Here is a 22,022-nt window from a genome sequence, read left to right as displayed (position 1 = left end):
TTCAAATCTCCATTTTACATCTTTCCAGAGTGAGGAGGGCAGGCTTTCTATGTATGGAGCTAAGGAGCAAGGTTTTTGCCTGAGGCCATCTCTTGAGTCTCTGCAGCTTCTACTGTTTGCTGCCCTTCTCTGTGCTATCTCCCCACAGGTGACCAAGATCTGCGCTCTTCAGCCTGCTGGGGTTTCATGTCTAGCTGTTCTCAGGAGTAGGTCTTTGCTGATCTTAGTCATCTGCCAAGGACCTAGAGGTGCCCCTCTCTCACTCACTGATTCTAGCTCATCCTGCCTCTGACTCTGGCTCCGTAGGTGGAGTTGGGGAGGGTTGATCAGCTCGCATTTTGATGGAAGCTTTTTCATCCCCTTATAGTGTGGAAATGCCCAAATCTCATGTACCTTCAATGTTGCACCTTACTGTAGAGTCCCTTTGTTCATATGAATTTGGGTGTTTGGGGCCTTTTGAAGGAGTCTATATCAGTAGATGGTGAGGAGAGGAAGAGTCCCGTGTCTAGACTGCCGCCATGTTTACCCGGATGTCCCCTGCAAAGCATTTTGACACATCATTTCATGAGCCTCACATCAACATTGTTAAAGTGGGTATATTATTATCCCCACTTTACAGATGAAGATTCTAAGGCTCCATGGAAGTGAAGTGATTTACCCATAGTCATACAATTAGTAAATACTCTCAGTGTAAGAGGCAGGATTCATCCTGACTCTAAATCACAGTGTCCCTCCTCTACTATACAATGGAAAAGAGAAAACAAAAGGAGTACTTGAAGTTCATTTTTATTTCTTCAGTCATGGAATCAAAAAAAAATAAAAACACTAAAAGAAGAAACAAAGTTTACTCTTCTCATTCTGAACATTTTCATAATACTTACTTTTCTTACTTTATGTATTATCTAGAAAGTTCAATCTCTTCTCAATTAAAAAAAAAAGGTCCTTTTGTTGATTTTTCTCTAAATTACGTATTTGGACACAGAAAATTTTAAAGTACTGTACGATAAGACTTTTTTAAATGAGTGCTTGAAATGTAATATCAGTTGTAGGTTTATAGACCTAACATTGCATTATTTCATTTTTGAATATATTTATAAATAATTTTTTCTCTACAATATTTATAGGATCATTGGCCAAGGACAACTCATTTAAAATATGATTTTTATGAATCTTTACAAGCAATGGACAAATTAAAAGAAGAGTGTTCATTTGATGCAATTCATAAACATTTATGTGAACATGTTCCTACACAGCATAAAGCCCTCTTAGAAATGGAATTCAGGTTGAAGGACTTATATGGTGATTTTGTAGAACATGTTACCAGATTCCTGAATTTTCCACCAACTCCAGCCTATTCAGGTAATAACAATTCTTATGCCAAAAATTTATAATCAATTATTTCTTTACCTTCTATCAAATTGTGGAGCTGTCTTAAGGTACATACAATTAATTTAGTTTAGTTTTCAAATCACTAAATTCCAAAGTTGTTTTCAGCTTTACTGTTTGCAAAATCAGTAATTGTGATTAAATTGTTAATGTTGTTCTCAATCCTTTAGATATGAACCTCTTATGGGAATGAACTTATAGGAAATTGTAGTGCCACAGTCTAGAGTCAGTGGGAGACTGTATCATTGTAACAGTATTAGGTTCCAGGCAAAAGCAGAGAAATGGGTCCAGTTAGTAAAACTATCAAGATTTTAAACACAGAGGGAAGGTTCCATTAAGATTGTTCCTAGCACCAAAGATAGCTCCAGGAAGGTATCTTTGATGAGGCTGCCCTACTTTCCTGGGTAATTTTCTCCTCAACTATTGGGACAGCACAATCATCCTTGTACTCTGTGGTAGAAACTTTTGTAATTTAAAAAATATTGACTACTTGATCAAGTCAGGTTTTGAGGTGAGAGTTGTTTTTGTTGTAGCCTATTTTGAAATCTCTACTTTTTATGACTAAAAGTAGGACCATATCCTCTGGAAAGACAAGTTCATAGAAAGAGATATCCTCTCAGGTCCTTTTAGGTTAACTGCTAGAGTGGGCATTGATAATCTAATAAAATAGACCCCAGGCATTTTATAATCATGCTCTTATCCGCAGTGGCTCAGCAACATTCTAAGGTTAGGTTGCAATGTGTGTGTGTGTGTGTGGATTTCATATATAATATGTAATATATTAATGTGTGTATGTGTTTCAGATGAGATACCAAAAGCATTTAGAAGCAAAATATACTTAATTAGCACAGTAGACTATAAAAATGGCCTGAACTTACCTATCTCCTGATCTTTCTCTGTAGTCTATTACTTCTTAGTTCTTAGATCCCTTTGATGGTCTGGTGATACCTATTGGCTCTCCCTCAGAGTATTATTTTTGAATGCAAAAAGAAAATGCATGACTAACAAGGAAACCAATTATATAAAAATGCTTCTAAAATATTTTTAAAGTTTTTGAACTTTATAAACTTAAGAGCTCTTGCCTTAGGATTGTGAACCTTAAAAAATTCTCAGACCCTACTTTATAAGGTTGGATTGTGAACCTTAAAATTTCCCAGACCCTAGTTCCCAAGGTTGGGTTAAGACCATTCCCCACTTTAAATAATGAAGTAACTTAGATCAGGAATGTGAGAACTCTACTTAGATCAGGAATGTGAGAACTCTACTTCACCATACTTAAGCATGTCTTAGGGGAAGATAAAGTTGTAAACTCTTTGCCAAACAATGAAAGTACTTAAACCCATACTTATAGTAAGACAAAAAGTTCTTAAACTGTGCCTATTTTTAGGACTAATACAAAAGGGTGCTAAGTACCTATAAAGGTCAGGCAACTTGTGAATTTACAAGGAGCAAAGAGGTGAGAACTTAGTCAGAGATTCTGGTCTACTCAGGTGTGAATTACTCAAAAGATTAGTCTTCTTAGGTGTGAACTGAGAATGGTCTGTCATTTGAAAAACATCTACTGTGATTGATAGATGGAAGAAGTTAGGGGAGGTGACATAGGAAAAAATTTCCTTTATAAGGAGATGAAAATCTGAGAGCGAAAAACAGTCTCTAGGGACATTCCTTGAAGACAGTCTCTTGGGACAGTCTTTTGAAGACAGTCTGAGGGAGGCTGACTCTGGCTGGAACTCCCTCTGAGGAGACTCTGTCTCTCTGAATCCTTGCTTGGACAGATCTTGTGGTGAGTGATAAAAGACTGACTGATCCCTCTCTTCCTAGGCTGGCTAATGCCAGCCTAGGCTGGTATAGCCCTTTTCTCATTATTTCCTTTTTCTCTCTTTCTCTCTTTCTTTAATTCCTCATTTGTATGAATTAAATTCTCTATAAAACCCAGTTGACTTGGGTATATTTAATAATTGGGAATTTTTCCCTGGCAACCACCTTATATTTGATTTAAAACAAGACACTGTCTTGAAACCATATTTTCTGCGGTCACATTTTTAACAACCACTCTTTTATCTACTACAATTTAAGTCTTCCACTATTTTAATTATTACAGGATCTACAGAGATCCTAAGAGAGAAGGCAGAATGATAGAGGTCTGAATATTCATTTGATAGTATTGGTTTTTATTTTTAAGTTCTAATGTGTCATTTAGATGTCTCTTTCTGAGGAAGGTGAAGTTTATTCTATATGTAAGGCTGCAAGAACTTTCACTTTTTCTCAAAGAGATAAATCTCTAAAGTATGCTGGAACCATTTACATATTCCAGCATGTTTTGGCTCTGGTTCAAAAGATTCAGAATAAGTTAACTCTACTCAAGCCCAAGACCTTGATTAAGCAGTAATTAATGTTAGTTTAAAAGTTTTTGGTAAAGAATCTAAATTGTGTATCATCTATTTGTATAATTATGTTACTTGAGTAGTATTGTGGAGAAGTGAATAAACAGCTGATCTTAGAAGCAAAAAGATGTGGTTTCAAGTGCTGACAGGTATTACATTAATCTACGTGAATCATTTGACTTCTAAATACCTTCAAGATAATCCTTTGATATTAAAAAGAGTAAAACAATTTATGATTAACATTTGTAAGAAGGAGTGTTTTCATGGAGCCTCCCCTACAACAAAGAAATCTGAGATCTTCCTCAAAAGAATATTATTAATATTTATGTTTAGTTTTCTAAATAAAAGAGTTTGATTTTTTAAAAAGTCAAGTTATAACAAAATAGAAGATATTACTGCATATTCTTTGATCTGATTTCGTTTTATCACCATATCTTGGCAACAGAAATTGAACATACTGAGAGGGGATGGATGGACTTAAGATACAAAACAAAATGTATATTTTCAATCTGGCATGTATGTTTTACTTAACTATATGTATTTTTACAATAGTTTCCTTTTTCAAGATGTGAGAGGGAGGAAATTAAATGTTTGCTAATCAAAAAATAGCATTTAAAACTTTTTAGTGAAATAGATAAGCTGGAAGAAAAAAAATCTGGAATCCATCATGAACAAGGTGTTGTGTTCTATGTCTTAAGAGGTAGAGTCAAAAATACAGACCAAAATAGAGGCTTCATAATGACATCTTAAACAATGAGTAGGTCAAAGAACAAGCGTAACCCATGTGAAAGTGATTTATAAAGAAGAAATAACAGCTCCCAAATATCCTGGATGGAACTGACAGTCCTCAGAGGGAAATGATATCCCTGAGAACATATATTAACAGAAAAGGGAAAAAAAAGAGATCAATTAATTGAATATGTTATTAAAACAATAAGCCAGCCCAAATAATCACAAACAAGTACATTTGAAAATTAGAGGCAAAATAGATTGAATTAAAAGACAAAAAAGTCTTTAGAATAGATAAAACTAACACCTACATCTTTAAAAGACTAACAAAATTGATAACCGTTTAGGTAGTCTAATTTAAAAGGAAAATAAAAATAAATAAATAAAATTAGTGGTAAAATAAGGAGAAAAAAGAAATTAAAATTGAAATATAGACAAAGAAGAAACAAAACTATACCTGTTGGTTGACAGCATCACATTTTATAACAATCCAAAGAATCAGTAAATAAAATAGTTGGGAGCAATTAATAGTTTCAGAAAACTATGATACAAAATAAACATACAAACATCAATAGCATTTTCATATGCCAATAACAAAGTCAAAAAGAAAATAATAGAAAAATTAGTTCCACTTAAAATAACTACATGTGTAAAATAGTTAAGAGACAGTCTATCAAAGCACACTATGGACTTGTAGATATGCAGTTATGAATCACTAATAGCTTAAATAATCAGAGAAATATTTAGTGCTTGTGGCAAAGCATAACAGTATAATAAAAATTACAATTCTTGTTATACTAATTAGCACTATGCCAAGCAAACTATGAAGGAGATATTATATAGAACTAGAAAAAATAATTTGTAAAGTTCATTTAGAAGAACAAATCATTTAGAGCAAGGCTTGGCATACTACAGCCACTGGCCCAAATATAGCCTATCATTTGTTATTATATGGCTTATAAATTAAGATTAGTTTTCACTTTTTAAAGTACATTATGGTCTTCCTGGGGGTGGAACCAAGATGACACAATAGAGCAGAGAAGCTCAAAGTCATCATGAGAATCTTTTCCAATCAATCTTAAAATAACACCTCAAAATGAATATAGGAGTAAAAGAACCAACATGGAGACAGAGTGAAACAACTTTCAGGAAAAGAGAAACTTAAAAGGAAGGCAGAGAACATCTGGGGCACTGGGATGAAAGGAGAGCTCAGCCAACAGAAACCTATAGCAAGCAGTGAAGAGCAAGCCAAGAGCAAGATACACACACACACACACACACACACACACACACACACACACACACCCCACATCTGCTGTTCCAAGTTTGCAACCTAAGTCCAAACCAACATCCAGATCCTGAGACTCTACCTAGGCAAACAGAAGTCCAACAAACCCACACCCATTGAAATTCTAAAGTAAAGTCTAAAATTCTAATCTAGGGCAGTCTGTGCTGAAGCAGCCTCATCTGTGTGGGCCCAGAGTAAAGCCAGGAGTACTAGTTTGGGCCTGTGGCAAGGACATAGATCCCAGTCTGTGGTAATTGGTAGATCCAAAGTGGGGGAAGGGGGGCCTGATTCTCTTGCCAAAAGCTCAAGGCAAAGCCCCAGGAAAGGACAGTCTATGGTGTGCCTGACAAGATCAATGCCACAATGAGATCAAAAGTTTACACCTAAGCCTGACACTAGAATTTGAGCAGTCCCTGACTTGATCAAGCATAGAATGAGACCAAAAGTTCACCTAGGACTTAGGGGAGTATTTCAGCTTTCAGCATCTCAAGGGTTAATTGAATCATCAGTGTAAGGTGACCCTCAGAGCTCCCAGCCCTCAGGCCATCATAGATCTTGGAATAACTGAAACTGGCAGAAACCCAGAAATAAAGCTAAGGGTAGCGTCAAGGAAGGACTGAAGTTTAGGAGAGTAGCCTAACCTCCCAGAGAACAGAACCTATCCATAAAAAGGTAGAAAAAATGAACAGATAACCAAAAAAGCACCCAACTCTAAAGAATTTTTATGGAGACAAAGAGCAATCTACAGATACAGAAGGGGACAGTGAAATCAAAGCAAACACATACAAAATCCAAAAGAAAAATGTGTATTGGACAGGGATTCTGGAAGAGCTCAAAAAGGGCTTCAAACACCAACTAAGAGAGACAGAGGATCAATGGGGAAGTGAAATGAAAGCAATGCAAGAAGAAATAGACTAAATGAAAAAGGAGACCCAAAAACTAATGAAGGAAAATAAGCTTTTAAAAATCAGAATTGAGTAACTAAAAACTATTGATCTCATAAGATATCAAGAAACAATAAAATAAAATCAATAGAATCAAAGAAAACAGAAGAAAACGTGAAGTATTTCATTGAAAAAACAACTGAACTAGAAAACAGATTCAGGAGAGACAATTTAAGAATAATTAGATTACCTGAAAGCCACAATCAAAAAAAAAAAATCTTGGATATAATAATACAAGAAATTAACAAAGAAAACTGCCCAGATATTCTTGAACAAGAAAATAAAATTGAAATTGGAAAAATCCATAGATCATCTCCAGAAAGAAATTCTTAAATGACAACTTCAAGGAATATAATAGCTAAATTAAAGAGCATCCAAGCCAAGGAGAAAATAATCCAAGCAGCCTGAATGCCATGGAGCTATAATCAGGATCACACAGGACTTAGTGGTTTCCACATTAAAGGATCAGAAGACATGGAATATGATATTCAGGAAGAAGAAAGATCTAGATTTACAACCCAGAGTCACCTATCCAGTAAAACTGAGTATATTCTTTCAGGGTGGAAAGTGGACATTCAATAAGATGGAATATTTCCAAGCATGCCTAAGAAACAAGCCAGACTTAAACAAAAAATTCTAAGTCCAAACACAAGTCTCAAGAGAAGTCTAAAGAGGTAAATAAGAAAGAGAAAACTTAAGGGACTCATTAAGGTCAAAATGTTTGTATTGGAAAAGAGGATATCTGTCATTCTCAAACTTTATTCTTCATAGTAGAGCAGATAGAAGGAAAATACTTAGAAAGAGGATAGGGAAGTAAGCTGATTATGATATGTAAAAAAATCAAGGGGTGAAAAAGAGGATTGCACTGAGAGACAAGGGAAGGGAGAAATAGAATAGGGTAAATTATATAACATAAAGAGGCATGAAAAACCATTAAAGAGAGGGGAGGACTTAAGGGTGGTGACTGGCAATGCTTAAACTTTCATCATAACTGGCTCAGAGGGACAAACAAGTATACTCAGTGGGATATATAGAATTCTCTTACCCTCCAGAGAAGTAAAAAGGTAATAAGACAAAGGAAGGGGGATGTAATGGAGGGAGGGGAAAGTGGAGGAGTGATAAAAAGCAAAACATTGGTGAGGAAGAATGGAGTGAAATGGAATAGAGCAGGATCTAAAGGGGAAAATAAGATGTAGGGCAACATACAGTTTAGTAATCATAGCTGTGAATGTGAATAGGATGAACTCACTCATAAAATGGAAATGGATAGCAGAGTGGATTTAAAACCAGAATCCTACTATATGTTATTTATAAGAAACACATTTGAGGCAGGGTGACATACACAGATTAAAGGTAAAAGACTGGAACAGAATTTATTATGCATCTTCTAAAGTAATAAAAAGCAGGAATAGCAATCATGATATAAGAAAAAGATAAAGTAAAAATTGATCTGATTAAAAAAGATGAATTATAAAAATAATAATGGATTGATTATTGACTATAAACTGATTAGATACTCTGCTTGTTGCGCTTACAAAGTATCTTCAGTTTATATCAGTGAAGTGAAGCTTATAAGTGAACTTCTCTTCAGGGCCAGGCTCAAGGACACTGAGAAGACTCTTGTTATATAAAAAGTAAACTATTTATTGAGAATATAAGGATAAAAAAAAAGATTTTTAACTGTAAGGGATTCTGACTCCACCCAAATAAAACTCTCTGGTTCTGCAAGGAACCACTTCTCCCATTTCCACAGGCTACACTGATCCTTCCTGATCTGACTAACACAAATTTTCACTATTCTACAATAAACTTAATGCTATTATCCTTATATGAAGTCTATAATTCTTAACTTTGTCTCCAAGTTATAAAAATAACAAAGGCCAGCTGGCTAAGCCTCAGCAAGAACCAAGTTATGACTCTGAGCCTTAGCAGACCTGGAGTTCAAACCAAAAACCAGGTCTTTCTTTGGTCTTCTCAGATATAAAAACAGTCTATGAAATAGCAATAGACAGTCACTAGTGTTTCCCAAGTTGGAAAAGGAAATCACTTAGCTTCTTCAGGTTTTTTCCTCCTTTCCTTCTACCTCAGACAGTGAGTAGAGAGAGAAAAAAGATGTCACCTGCTCCCAGCACTCCAAGAGAGTCCAACTGCAACTCCCAGAGACCAACTGCCACAGAAAACCTGCTACCCCTCCCCCATACACTGTCAACATTTGAAATTGACACTATATCTCAGATCTGTTTCAAATTCTGATTCTTTCTCAAGCCAGCTTCTTCACTTCTTATCTCTAAACTAATATAAGACTTAATTTCTAATATCATCCTTGTAGAAGAAAATTACATCTTGCTAAAAGGTATTATAAACAATGAAGTAATATCAATTCTAAACAGTTATGCACCAAATGGTATAGCATCCAGATTTCTAAAGGAGAAACTAAAGGAGCATAAGGAGAAAATAGACAGTAAAACCATACTAGTGGGGAACCTCAGCCTTCCCCTATCAAAACTAGATAAATCAAACCAAAATATAAATAAGAAAGAAGCAAGGGAAGTGAATGAAATGTTAGAAAAATTAGGGCTAATAGATATCTAGAGAAAATTGAATAGGGATAAAGGGGAACATATCTTCTTTTCAGTAGCACATGGTATATATGCAAAGATTGACCATGTACTAAGGCATAAAAGCATCACAAACTATTGCAGAAAAGTAGAAATAATAAATGTACCTTTTTCAGATTATAATGCTATAAAAATCATAATTAATAAGGATTCATGGAGAGGCAAATTTAAAATTAATTGGAAACTAATTCTACAAAACTGGTGGGTCAAAAAACTAATCATAGAGATAATTATTGATTTTGTTGAAGAGAATGACAATGAGAAGCATGAATTTTAGTTTTACTCCACTCTGCTTAGTCTTCAGAATTCTAGCAACCAGGAATGTATACACCCCCAGTTAAAGACTGGGTCGTGGGGGAGAAAGGCCTATGACTGGCATATGCTAGCAAGTGACAAATCAGAAACAACTGACTGACCCCCTGGGCTGTCCTAAGCCAAGCTTAAGCCACCATTGGCACATGTGAGACACAGGAAGTGATGTAAAGAACTACTTTTATATTTTGCGTCACTTCCTATGAGAGGGAACCCTTTTGTGGAATTGGCCCTGGAATTGGAGCCTGGAGGAACTCAGTGTGAGACCTCAGACTGCTTTCCTTTTAGACGGTCACTTGGTGAGTTATAAGGCTGACTCCCCTTTCCCTTGGCTTTCTAGAGAGGCTCCTTGGATGAGGCCTCTGAACTCCTGCCTAGCTCAGATTAGGCTGGAGCAGTTCAATTCCCTTTTTCTCTCTCTCTCTCTCTCTATTACTCTCCCTCCCTCCCTCCCCCTCTCTCTCTCTCTCTCTCTCTCTCTCTCTCTCTCTGTTTGTGTGTGTGTGTCTCTCTCTCTGTCTCTCTCTCTGTCTCTCTGTCTCTCTCTCTTTCTCTCTCTCCCTCTTCCTTCTATTGTAAATAAACCACCATAAAATTCCATTCTGACTTGAGTATTTCATTGGGATTTAGAATTTTAAATCCCTGGTGACCAACTAAAATATATTCAGTCTCAACCCTAAATTTACCCCTTATAGGAGCAACATATCAGAATCTATGGGATATAACCAAAGTAGTATTCAGGAGAAAATGTATATCCCTGAGTATCTATATAAACAAAATATAGAGAGAGGAGGTCAATGAATTGGACTTGCAACTTAAAAAAAAACTAGACAGAGAACAAATTTTAAATCCTCACTTAAAAACTAAATTGGAAATCTTAAAAAATAAAGGAGAAATTAATAAAATTGGCAGTAAAAAAACTATTGAACAAACAAATAAGACTAGGAGCTAGTACTTTGGAAAAACAAATAAAATAAAGTACCAGTAAATCTAATCAAAACAAAAGAAAGAAGAGAATCAAATTAATAGCATCAAAAATGAAAAGAGTGGTCTCACCTCTAATGAAGAAGAAATTAAGGCATTTATTAAGAACCATTTTGCCCAATTGTATGGCAATAAATATAATAATCTAGGTGAAATGGGTGAATATTTATAAAAATATAAATTGCCTAGATTAACAAAAAGAAGTCATAGAATGCTAAAATAATCCCATCTCAGAAAAAGAAATTGAACAATAAGAACTCCCTAAGAAAAAATCCCCAGAGCAAGATGGAATCACAAGTGAATTCTATTAAACATTTAAAGAACAACTAATCCCAATATTCTACAAACTATCTGACAAATGTGACCCCGAAAATATGGTTTCCAAGACTGTGAATTGCCAAAACTATAAAGGTAATTTTTAGTGTCTTGATTTAAATAAAAAATAAGTTGTCACCATGGGGAAAATTCCCAAATATGAAAATACCCAAGTCAGCTGGGTTTTATGGAAATTTTAATTAATACAAATGAAGGAATTAAGGAAAGGTAGAGAGAGAGAGAATAAGAGAAAATAGTATGAAGGGCCTAGGCCAAATGGTCTAGGCCTGAGCCTTAAGAGAGACTAGTCAGTCCTTTATCACTCACCACAAGATTTGTCCCAAGCAAAACTCCAGTCCTTCCCTGAAATCCTCAACTCCTGAACTGAGTTCAGAGACCCAGCTCCTCCAACTAACTCCAAACTCCAACAAAGTTCAGAGAGCCATCTTCTAAACTAACTCCAAACTCCCCTCCACAGTGAACTCCCAAACTGAGCTACGAACTCCAACTAGTCCAAACTCCAACTTACTCAATTCTGAATTCTCCTTCCTTTTAAAGAAATTTTCTCTTGTTTCACCTCCCCTAAATTTTCACATCTACCAATCACAGTAGACATTTCCCTAGTACTGATCATTCTTATTTCACATCTTCTTTTGTTATCACCTTCTCTGATTAGATTATATATTCTGAGTATTTCACATCTCTTTGCTAAGCTTGCCTTTTGTAAGTTGCTTGACCTTTTAGTGATTAATTTAACCTTTATAGGTACTTATCATCCTTTTATATTAGATGTAAAAATAGACCTAGCTTGAGGTTCTAGCTTTACTATAATTATGAGTTAGGGACTTTTTCATTGCTCCATCAGGAGTTTACAACTTTATCTTCCCCTAAGGCACTGTCTGATCAGGGTGGAGTAATTTTAAAGTTCTCAATACATTCCTGACCAAGTACTTGCATTGTTTAAAATGGGGAATAGCTTAACCAAATCTTCTATGGTACAGTCTGAGTAGTTTTAAGATTCACACAAAATAAGCAAAGAAGGGGGCTCACCAAATTCTTTTTTTGACACAAATATGGTACTGATTCCCAAGCCAGGAAGACCAAAAGTAGAGAAAGAAAATTACAGACCAATCTTCTCAATGAACATAGATGAAAAAATATTAAATAAAATGCTAGCAAAGAGACTACAGCAAGTTATCACAAGGGTCATTTACTATGTCCAGGGAAATTTATACCAGTAATGCAAGGATGGTTTAACATTAGGAAAACCATTCACATAATTGACCATATCAATAACTAAACAGAAATCGTATGATTGTCTCAATGGTTGCAGAAAAATCCTTTGACAAAATACAACACCAATTCCTATTGAAAACACTTGAAAGTATAGGAATTGAAGGAACTTTCCTCAAAATAATAAACAATATTTATTTAGAACCATCTGCAAGTATCTCTATAATGGGGATAAATTAGAAGGCTTCCCATAAGATCAGGAGTGAAGCAAGAATACCCATATCACCACTACTATTTAATATTGTACTAGAAATGCCAACAGTAGTAATTAGAGAAGAAAAAGAAAATGAAGGGATTAAAGTAGGCAATGAAGAAACTAAACTATCAGTCTTTGCAGATTATATGATGGTATACTTAGAAAATCCTAGAAAATCAATTAAAAAGCTAGTAGAAATAATTAATAACTTTAGCAAGTTTGCAGGCTACAAAATAAACCCACATAAACTATCGGAATTTCTATATATTTCCAACAAAACTTGACAGCAAGAGTTAGAAAGAGAAACTCCATTTAAAATTATTATGGCCAATATAAAATATTTGGAAATTTTAATGCCAGGACAAACTTAGGAATTATGTAAACACAACTACAAAACACTTTTCACAGAAATAAAACTAGATCTAAGCAATTGGGAAACCATAAATTGGTCATGGGTAGAATGAGCTAATATAATAAAAATGATACTCCTACCTATACTAATTTATTAATTCAGTGCCATACCTATCAAACTACCAAAAAACTTCTTTATAGAAAAAATTTATAACAAAGTTCATCTGGAAGAACAAAAGATCAAGAATATCAAGGGAATTAATGAAAAAAATGTGAAGGATGGGGGCCTAGAAGTATCAGATCTTAAACTATACTACAAAGCATCAAAACAGCATGGTACAGGCTGAGATAGAAAGGTGGATCAATGGACTAGACTTGGGATAAATGACAGTAGCAACGTAGTGTTTGATAAACCCAAAGATCCCAGCTTTGGGGACAAGAACTCCCTACTTGACAGAAACTGGTGGGAGAATTAGAAAACAGTGTGGGAGAAATTAAGTTTAGATCAACATCTCACACCCTAAACCAAGATAAATTAAAAATGGGTAAATGACTTAAATATACAGAGAGAAATTATAAAACAATTAGGTGAACATAGAATAGTATATCTGTCAGATCTGTGGGAAAGAAAGAAACTTAAAATCAGCCAAGAATGAATAATTTTGATTATATTAAATTTAAATGTTTCTGTACAAACAAAACCAATGCACCCAAAATTAGAAGGGAAGGAACAAATTGGGAAATTGTTTTGAACAAAAATCTCTGACAGAGGTCTAATTTCTCAAATGTATAAGGAGCTAAGCTAATTGTACAAAAAGTCAAGCCAATTCCCAATTGACAGATGGTCAAAGGACATGAATAGGCAGTTTTCAGATAAAGAGATAAAAATTACCAATAAGCACATGAAAAAAAAGTGTTCTAAATCTCTCAGGACAGAGAAATGCAAATAAAAACAATGTTGAGGTACCACCTCATACCTAGTAGACTGGCCAATATGACAGTAAAGGAAAATAATAAATGTTGGAGTGGTTGTGGCAAGAATGCATTGCTGATGGAGTTGTGAATTAATCCAACCACTCTGGAAGGCAATTTGGAATTATACACAAGGGGCTTTAAAAGAATGCATATACCCTTTGATTCCACAATACCTGTACTGGGTTTGTGCCCCAAAGAGATAATAATGAAAAAGTTTGTACAAAAATATTCATAGCTGCACTCTTTGTGGTGGCAAAAAAAAAATTGGAAAATGAGGGAGTGTCCATCAATTGGGGAATGGCTGAACAAATTATGGTATCCGATTGTGATGGAATTACTATTGTGCTGTAAGGAGTGATGAACTGGAGGATTTCTATATGAACTGGAAAGTCCTCCAAGAACTGATGCAGAGTGAAATGAGCAGAACCAAAAGAACATTGTACACTGAAAGTTAAATATTGTGGAACTATCTAATGTAGTGAACTTTACTACTAGTAGCAAAACAATAATCCAGGACATCCCTGAAGGACTTGGGAGAAAGAATGGTATCTACATTGAGAGAAAGAGCTATGGGAGTAGAAACACAAAAAAAACCTTATGATATCACTTATCACTTTTTTATATGGAGATATGATTTGGAGTTTCAGCTCTATGGTAAAAATGAATAATGTGGAAATAAGTATCAAGTGATAACTTCTATTTTTACTTATCAGCTCTGGCAGGGGAAGGGTAGAGGGGAGGGAAATAAAATGAATCATGTAAACATGGGAAAATGTTTTGTTTTTTTTAAACCCTTACATTTCATCTAGGAATCAATATTATGTATTGGTTCCAAGACAGAAGAGTGGTAAGGGCTAGGCAATGCGGGTTAAGTGACTTGCCCAGGGTCACACAGCTGGGAAGTATCTGAGGTCAGATTTGAACCCAGGACCTCTCATTTATAGGTCTGACTCTCAATCCACTGAGCTACCCAGCTGCCCCCAGAAAAATGTTTTTTAAAAATAAAATAGCAATTAATGAAAGATAATACGTTTATATTTCAAATTATACTCTAAAATAGTAGTCATTGAATTATTTCTTTATGGTTTTAAAAATGGAAACAGTAAGAGTAGTAGAAAAATGTCCTTATATCCATAAAAATAAAATATTTATTGAAATTATTTGTCATAAGAATGAATTTTTAGAAGGGAAGAGAAGGAGGATATATTTAGAAATAAGCAAATATAAACACAAATATAAATACAAATTTTTAAAAAAGAAAGTGATGGAAAGAGTTGTAGGAAAAACCTATGTTGTGAAAGAAGTACACTTCGGCACATGTGTGGGGAGGGTAAAACCTTAAGGCAAGGAGACCAATAGCTATTGCAGTAGCCCTAAATTTGAAGACCTAAACTATAGTAGTGACTGTGTGAGAGAAATGAAGGAGATAGATGGAAGAGATGTTTTAAAATTTTTAAAACTTAGGTTATTTGGTTTTGTAACCCCATTTGGAGTTTTCTTGGCAAAGATCCTGGAGTGGTTTGCCTTTTCCTTCTCCTGCTATTTGACTAATGAGGAAACTGAGGCAAACAAGGTTGAATGACTTGTCCATAGAGCTAGTCAGTGTCTGAGCCTAGATTTGAACTCAGGCCTGGCCCTCTAATCACTTGGCCACCTCACTGTCTGATTGAAGGGATGATGATACCCTTAACAGAATTCAGCAAGATGAGAAGCAGGTGGTACTTTTCACCACTTCCACATAACTTGTTTATTTACAGCCAGGACTTCTGCCTAGGCTTACAGAAGTTTGGCTTTGACTGTTCCTTCTTAATAAGCTCCTTGTCCCACCTGAATCATGGAGCTCTTGTCTTTGGATTACCCTCCTATTCGCTTGCCTCAATTGTTTCCCCACCTGGTGTAGATTCTACCTTTCAGACTATGCTGACTTGAATTTGACAAGTTCCACGTCCAGTAGAGCGTAAGATGCAGATACAGTATTGCTGTGCTTCCTTTCAATACTTCGCTATGGCAGCGGCACTGTTTGTTTTAGACGGGGCCGTGATTGCTCTATATTCTTTGCCGATGTTTCCTCCACCAGCTATGCCACGTGTGAGATAGTAAGTGGAGAATGAGGGCTCTTGCCAGGGAGGAAAGGCTTGTCAATGGTACCAGCTTCCGCATCAGTCGGGGCTTCCTTAACACATTCTCCCCTCTCCCTCTCTCTGTTCCTTCTCTGTTGTCTTTTCCCCTGCACAAGCCCTACCCAGGCTCTTTCAGGCTTGCTTGAAGGTCTGTGGCGTGTGCTGGCCTGGTCCTTGAAGGGGGGTATGGAAGCTGTTTTGACTCCAAGGGAGGACTGTGGTCACAAGTTTGATCTGAGCACCTGCCGTCCTCCAGAGATACCTTCCTGGCCGAGCTGATTGGGGGACGACTGCGCTTTAGTATCAAAGAGAAATAGCCTTTTATGTCCTTTTAAGCTCTGAAGTTGTGCTCTTTTCATCTCTGCTTAATAAAGTTTTTTTTTTTACAATTTTAAGATATAAAAGAGCATCCTTGTTTTTTAATGTCTTAGCCTGAATTTTTTATCTAGCCTGGCTTCGGCGTACCCCAAAATACAGTAGTCATGTCAGAGAAGGAGTGTGCTGGGGCCACAAGAGAGATGATGCCAATTTCAATGTGAGCATTTACAAATCAGAAATTTATTAATGATTTTGCTTATTGTCCAGACCTATGAAAGTGATTGAAAAATGCCAGTAACACAGATTCAACTTTACATTGGGCCTACATTTTGTAAAATTCTGTCAGAGATGTACTTTTCTGGTATTTTTCTTTTGAATGCAAGGCTGGTTGTGGCCCTTTGGAGAGGGAAATCCTTTTCACACAAGGTTTTTACCTCACAAACTCTACAAGAAGCTAATTCATGGATACCCTCAGAGAATAGATTCAGGCTGCCTGGAGAGGAGATACCAAAAAGGACCTGGCCAAGGGCACGACAAACATACATCTTGCCTCCATTGCTGGAAAACCACAAAGTACATCTCCAAAGCATTAGGAATGCTGCACCAGGGCCTCCGTTGTGATAACTGGCAGCTGAGAGCAGCGCCGAGAAGTGTTACCTGATGTAATCAAAACAGATTTTTGACCTTAGAGACTTGCCCCTTTTCTGGATTTTGCAGAAAGCCAGTCACTTCACCCTTAAGATAAGTAGGACAAGCAGCTCAGGAGTTCAGCGTGCCCTCCCACCGGAGGCCACAGAAGTCTTGTGTGGTGCCATGGGCCTGGATGTGTCAGTCATTTTGACAACCACAAGTACTACACAGAGTTGCAGGATGTTCCTGTGGAGTTCCTGTGGAGGCCTTGAGGGCCTGAACCCAGAGTTGCAATGACACATGTGTGTTGGGGATCAGAAGAAAAGACTCCACTGGAAATTCCAGTTGTGTGGAAACTTCTTTTAAATGCAGCTCCTAAGGGCTTCTGTATTTGCCTTGAAGAGGTAATGGGCTGACCAGTAGCCTGACTGCCAGACTGTTAAATAGGCAAGGCTTCTGTGACTCAGCTGTTGTTACTCAGGACTGACCTGTCCCCCCATCCCTGCCCTGCCGCACCCACTCCTCCAGTTTGGGCTGCTCAGGGTCCAAGTAGCAGAGTGGAGAGGGCCTTAATCCACATGCCCTACTCAATGACTGCACGTAGGATATTAACCATTTCCCACAGCTTAATTCATCTCTAAAATGATCTGCCAGGATTTCCAAGAACTGATCCATTGCAAGATAGTTCCTGGCAATGGATGTCAACAGGTGCTAGCATATTCCATGACTACTGTCCCCTGTTGCAGCTGGCAGTCCTGGCAGTTGGCAGTTTAAGCCCCTAGCAGGGAATCATCAGAGGCAACTAGTGCTCCTAAGTAAACGTTTCAAAGAGTCTGACAAGACGACTCCTTTCATTGACTTAGAGCCCAACCCCGTGAGTCCTGACAGTCTGTGCCATCAAGGTTACCTTGACGTCTTCACCTAGATACTTCCCAGGGCACAGGTGCAGGAATATTTTTGTTTGGGACAAAAAAGCCTAAACATTCAGTAAATAGACTTCAGAAGGGAGGGGACTACTCTGCATTCACCATAGGCAAATGTGTAGCTTCCACCTATTCCCATAGACAGTCTTTTTTCCTTGCCAGTTCCCAACCTTCCCACAAGCAGGGGTTCTTGGCTGAACTTGGGGGCAGCTGTTGCTGAAGGAAGGCATTCTGAGCTCATAGTTTGAGCAACTCTTGTTAAAGAGCCACAAGACCACAGTTGCAGGCAATACTGGGGAGGAATTCATCAATGTGACTAGTCAGATCCAAAGAACTGCGCCTTAACCAGGTCTATACAATCCCATATTTCTTAAGCATAGCAAAGACTATAAAGAGGGAATTAGCAGCTGGTTGTAACAGGTAATCAGAAACTGGGTTTTCTGACACAAAGGTAAGGAGGAAGTTATTCTAGAAAACAAAAGACACTTAAGTAAGGATTGTCAGGTAGATGCTATATGGGATGAATGAAAAGAATAATACTGAATTAAACTATGGTTCATTCAAGAGATAATTAAGCACACAAGTAGTATACCTAGGAAGAAAGTGACAGGCAATTTTCATAGTCAGAAGCACAGTCCTTTTCCAAAGTAAGGCTAACCAAAATAGAAAAGGATTGAGGCCGCGTGAGTGAAGAAAATGGCCGTGAAAAACAGCTATTGCCAAGCACAACATTTCACTTATTCAAAGGTGAAGGAATCTATTAGCAGTTGGCTGTCTTAGAATCATAGATTTTCAGAGTTGGAAGGCATCTAAGAAGTCCAATAGTCTAACTCCTACTTAAAGCATAAATTTTCCTTACCACATCTCTGAGAAATTTGCCATCACCTTTCCTCCTTTAAGCACCTGCCTCCCTGCCCAAAGCAGTCCATTCAATTTTTGTACAACTCTAATTACCTTAAATTGGACTCCTTGTAGATTCTAATCACTGGTCTTTATTCTGCATTCTAGGTCCAAAGCAGAACAAATCTAGTTCCTCTTGAACATGATAATCTAATAATATAGAATGTCCCCAAAGTCTTAGTTAATTATATGTAATATATTATAATATGTTAGCTTATATTTGCTAATATGGCTTAAATATTTAAATATCTTAAGTGCTTAAGCCATATTAGCTTAAAACTGCCATAAGGTTTTGGGACTTTCCTTTATTATTATTATATTGTCATAAGGAAGGGGGATTAGATTTGTTCTAAATTTAAAATGGAAGGATTGGGAATTATTCTGCATTTAAAGACCTACTCCACACTCCTAAATATTTGTATTTCTAAGCCAAATATCCCAATTCCCCAAAAATTATGGTTTTTGAGTTTTTTCATTCCCCTAATCCCCATCCTCTAGACACATTCTGCCTTCCTAGTATCATTTCTAAAATATGGTGCTTAAAAACAGCAAGAAGCCTGGTTGGTCTAGATCATAAAGTACATGAAAGGGACTAATGTTTAACAAGGCTGTAAATATAAATTAAAAAGAGCTTTAAAAGCCAAAGAGTTTTCATTTGATCCTGAAGGCAATAGAGAACCAATGACATTTATTGAATAGGAGACTAAAATAGTCAGACTTTCATTTCAGGAAGAACACTTTGATGGCTGTGTGGAGGATGAATTGGAGCAAGAAAAACTTGAGTCAGGGAGGTCAATTGAGAGGGCATTATAATTGTTCAGACAAAAGGCAATGAAGGGAATAATGGAAGCAAGAGAGGTTATGATGATAGAAGGAACTGAAATTTTTAATTAATAGGATATGTGAGGTGAGTGAGGGAAATCAAGGATGATTTCAAGGTTGTGAACCTCCATGAATTAATGGATAGAGGGAGGTACCCTTTACAAAATAGAGTTCATAAGAGGGCAAGACTTTGGGGGAAAGATATTGAGTTATGATTTACGACTGAGATTTCAAATCCTGCATAGTAATTAGTGGGTAACTCTAGAGAGAACAATTTCAATTGTGTGTTGAGGTTGGAAATCAATGTAAAGAGGGTAGTGAAAGGAGAGGAAGGGGAGACAAGTATGGTTAACTTTTTCTAGGAATTTGTCTCTAACAGAGAAAGATCAGAATAATTGTTTGAGGGGATGATGATGGGATATAGTTTTAAAATGTTAAAGTATTGGGATGTTTGAGGATAGCTGGAAAAGAAACAATAGATAGAGACTGAAAATAAGAGAAACAGCACAATTTCTGGGTCATCTATGGGAGATAAGAAAGGAACATGTAGAATGTAGGTAAAAGGTTCATTTAGAGAAGAGTCATTTCTTCACCAGATATTAGAATAAAGGAGGAGAGAATAGATAAATATGTCAGGGAAATTTGACGTAAACAGGGAGAGAAGAGACCTCAAAGAGCAGTGCCTCTCATTTTCTCAATAAATAATGAAGTTCTTCATCACCCATGAGGAACCTTCAGTTTGCCACATTTTTCCAAAGGTTACCTACAATGGTAAACCAATCACGGTGACAATTTATTTCAGTGCTTAGGAGGTCTCAAACCAAACTCATTAAAAAGGCAGTAGAAGACTGAGATGGGGAAATGAAAGACTTGGAGTCAGGAGAGATCTGAGTTTGAATGCTCCATCTGACACTAGTTGTTTGAGTACAGATAGGCCACTCAATTTCTCAGTTTCTTAGCTCTTAGTGCTTGTTAACTTGGCTTGAATTGACTTACTTCCTCTAAGTATTATGAAGAATATCCATAACATCCTTTGTATACCTTAACATATAATTATTACCTACGACTGAGGGAACTTAAGTGCTTTAATTCTATCTCTCCCTTACATTGTTTCTGTTTCCTAATCTATAATTTTGTTTTATCATTTCCTTGTCTAGGATTAACCTCTTTGACAGAAAAGTAAAGTAGAAATTGAATACTTTTGTCTTCTTTCTGTTCTCTATTTTTATCTTCCCTTCTATCCCTCAAAGAATCCTGTTCTTTCTTCAACCTTCTTCTCAATCTCAATATAGCTTTTATTTTTAAACACTTTTTGTTGCCCTTAAAAATCATTAGTTAGACTCAGTTCCTGCAAGACTTTATGCTTCCTTAGTTTTTTGTTTGTCTGTTTGTTTTTTCAAACCCTTACCTTCCATCTTAGAATCAATACTAGGTATTGGTTCTAAGGCAGAAGAGTGGTAAGGGCTAGGCAATGGGGGTCAGGTGACTTGCACAGGGTCTCACAGCTGGGAAGTGTCTGAGGCCAAATTTGAACCCAGGACCTCCCAGCTCTGGGGCTGGCTTTCAATCCACCGAGCTACCCAGCTACCCCTGGTTCCTTAGTTTTTAATAGGATATATAGCTGATCTCTGACCTCCTAGTTATGCTTCCCACAAACTGTCATAGACTTATTTTCCCCTCATCCTTGACCCCTCCCTGACATACTGGCAAAGACCTTAAGTATGAGATGCTAGAAATGTCTCTGTGCATAAATCCAGGTAACATGATTAAATATATCTTATTCTCTAGTCATATAGGCCTCTTCTGAAAAAAAAATTCCTTTAGATACCTATCTTGGAGCAAGGAGGGAATCTGGTGCTTTTAAAAGAGGTGTACCAATAAAAAATATTTTAATACCAAACAATAAAAATACCTCTTTAAACCAGATCACTTCCCCCTCAACTGATATAAGCATTTTAAGTGTTCCATTAATGTAGTTCAATATAACACTATTCTGAGCCCAAATGTAAGAGAAAACATGAGATTATTTGAGAAATTAGATTAAAGCATGCTGCTGGGCAGTGGAAAAAGAAGTGACGTATAAAAGCTAAACTTTTTTATTCATTACGATATTCATTACGATATTAGGATATGATGATATTTTAGAAGGAAAGTATTTGGAAAATCATTAGCAAAATGTGTAAATGTTCTCATTAGTTTTAACTATTCAAGAATAACTTATTGAATACTTTTTACATAGATAGCACCATGCTTATCATGGGATTAACCTCTAGACCAAGGTTTCTTGACCTAGGTCTATGACTTTTTTTAACATCTCAAAAACTGTGTTTCAATAGAATTGGTTTCCATTGTTATCCACCACATGGCCAAAGGGGTTCATCACACACACACACACACACACACACACACACACACACACACACACACACACACACACAATAATATTAAACACTCCAGATTTAGGCATTTTTTATTCATTTGAATTTTGAAAAGATAATTCCCATTTTTTAATTTTTCAACCTCTACTAGGTCCT

General features: G+C 36.4%; 1 protein-coding gene across 2 annotated transcripts in view; it reads left to right on the top strand.

Moving 5' to 3' along the window:
• FAM227B (family with sequence similarity 227 member B) overlaps positions 1 to 22,022 on the top strand; it is a 319,277-nt gene that overhangs the window by 32,079 nt on the left and 265,176 nt on the right. Inside the window, exon 3 of one of the 2 annotated variants that reach the window (XM_056810170.1) lies at positions 1,125 to 1,359. The exons of the other annotated variant lie outside the window; for it this stretch is intronic. Within the exon in view, the coding sequence (XP_056666148.1) occupies positions 1,125 to 1,359 (235 nt within the window). The remainder of the gene's footprint in view (positions 1 to 1,124; positions 1,360 to 22,022) is intronic. 2 annotated transcript variants of the gene reach the window in all.

Source organism: Monodelphis domestica, chromosome 1 (assembly GCF_027887165.1).
Source record: "Monodelphis domestica isolate mMonDom1 chromosome 1, mMonDom1.pri, whole genome shotgun sequence".
Taxonomy (NCBI): Eukaryota; Metazoa; Chordata; class Mammalia; order Didelphimorphia; family Didelphidae; genus Monodelphis; species Monodelphis domestica.
This window is presented reverse-complemented; position numbering and strand designations above follow the sequence as displayed.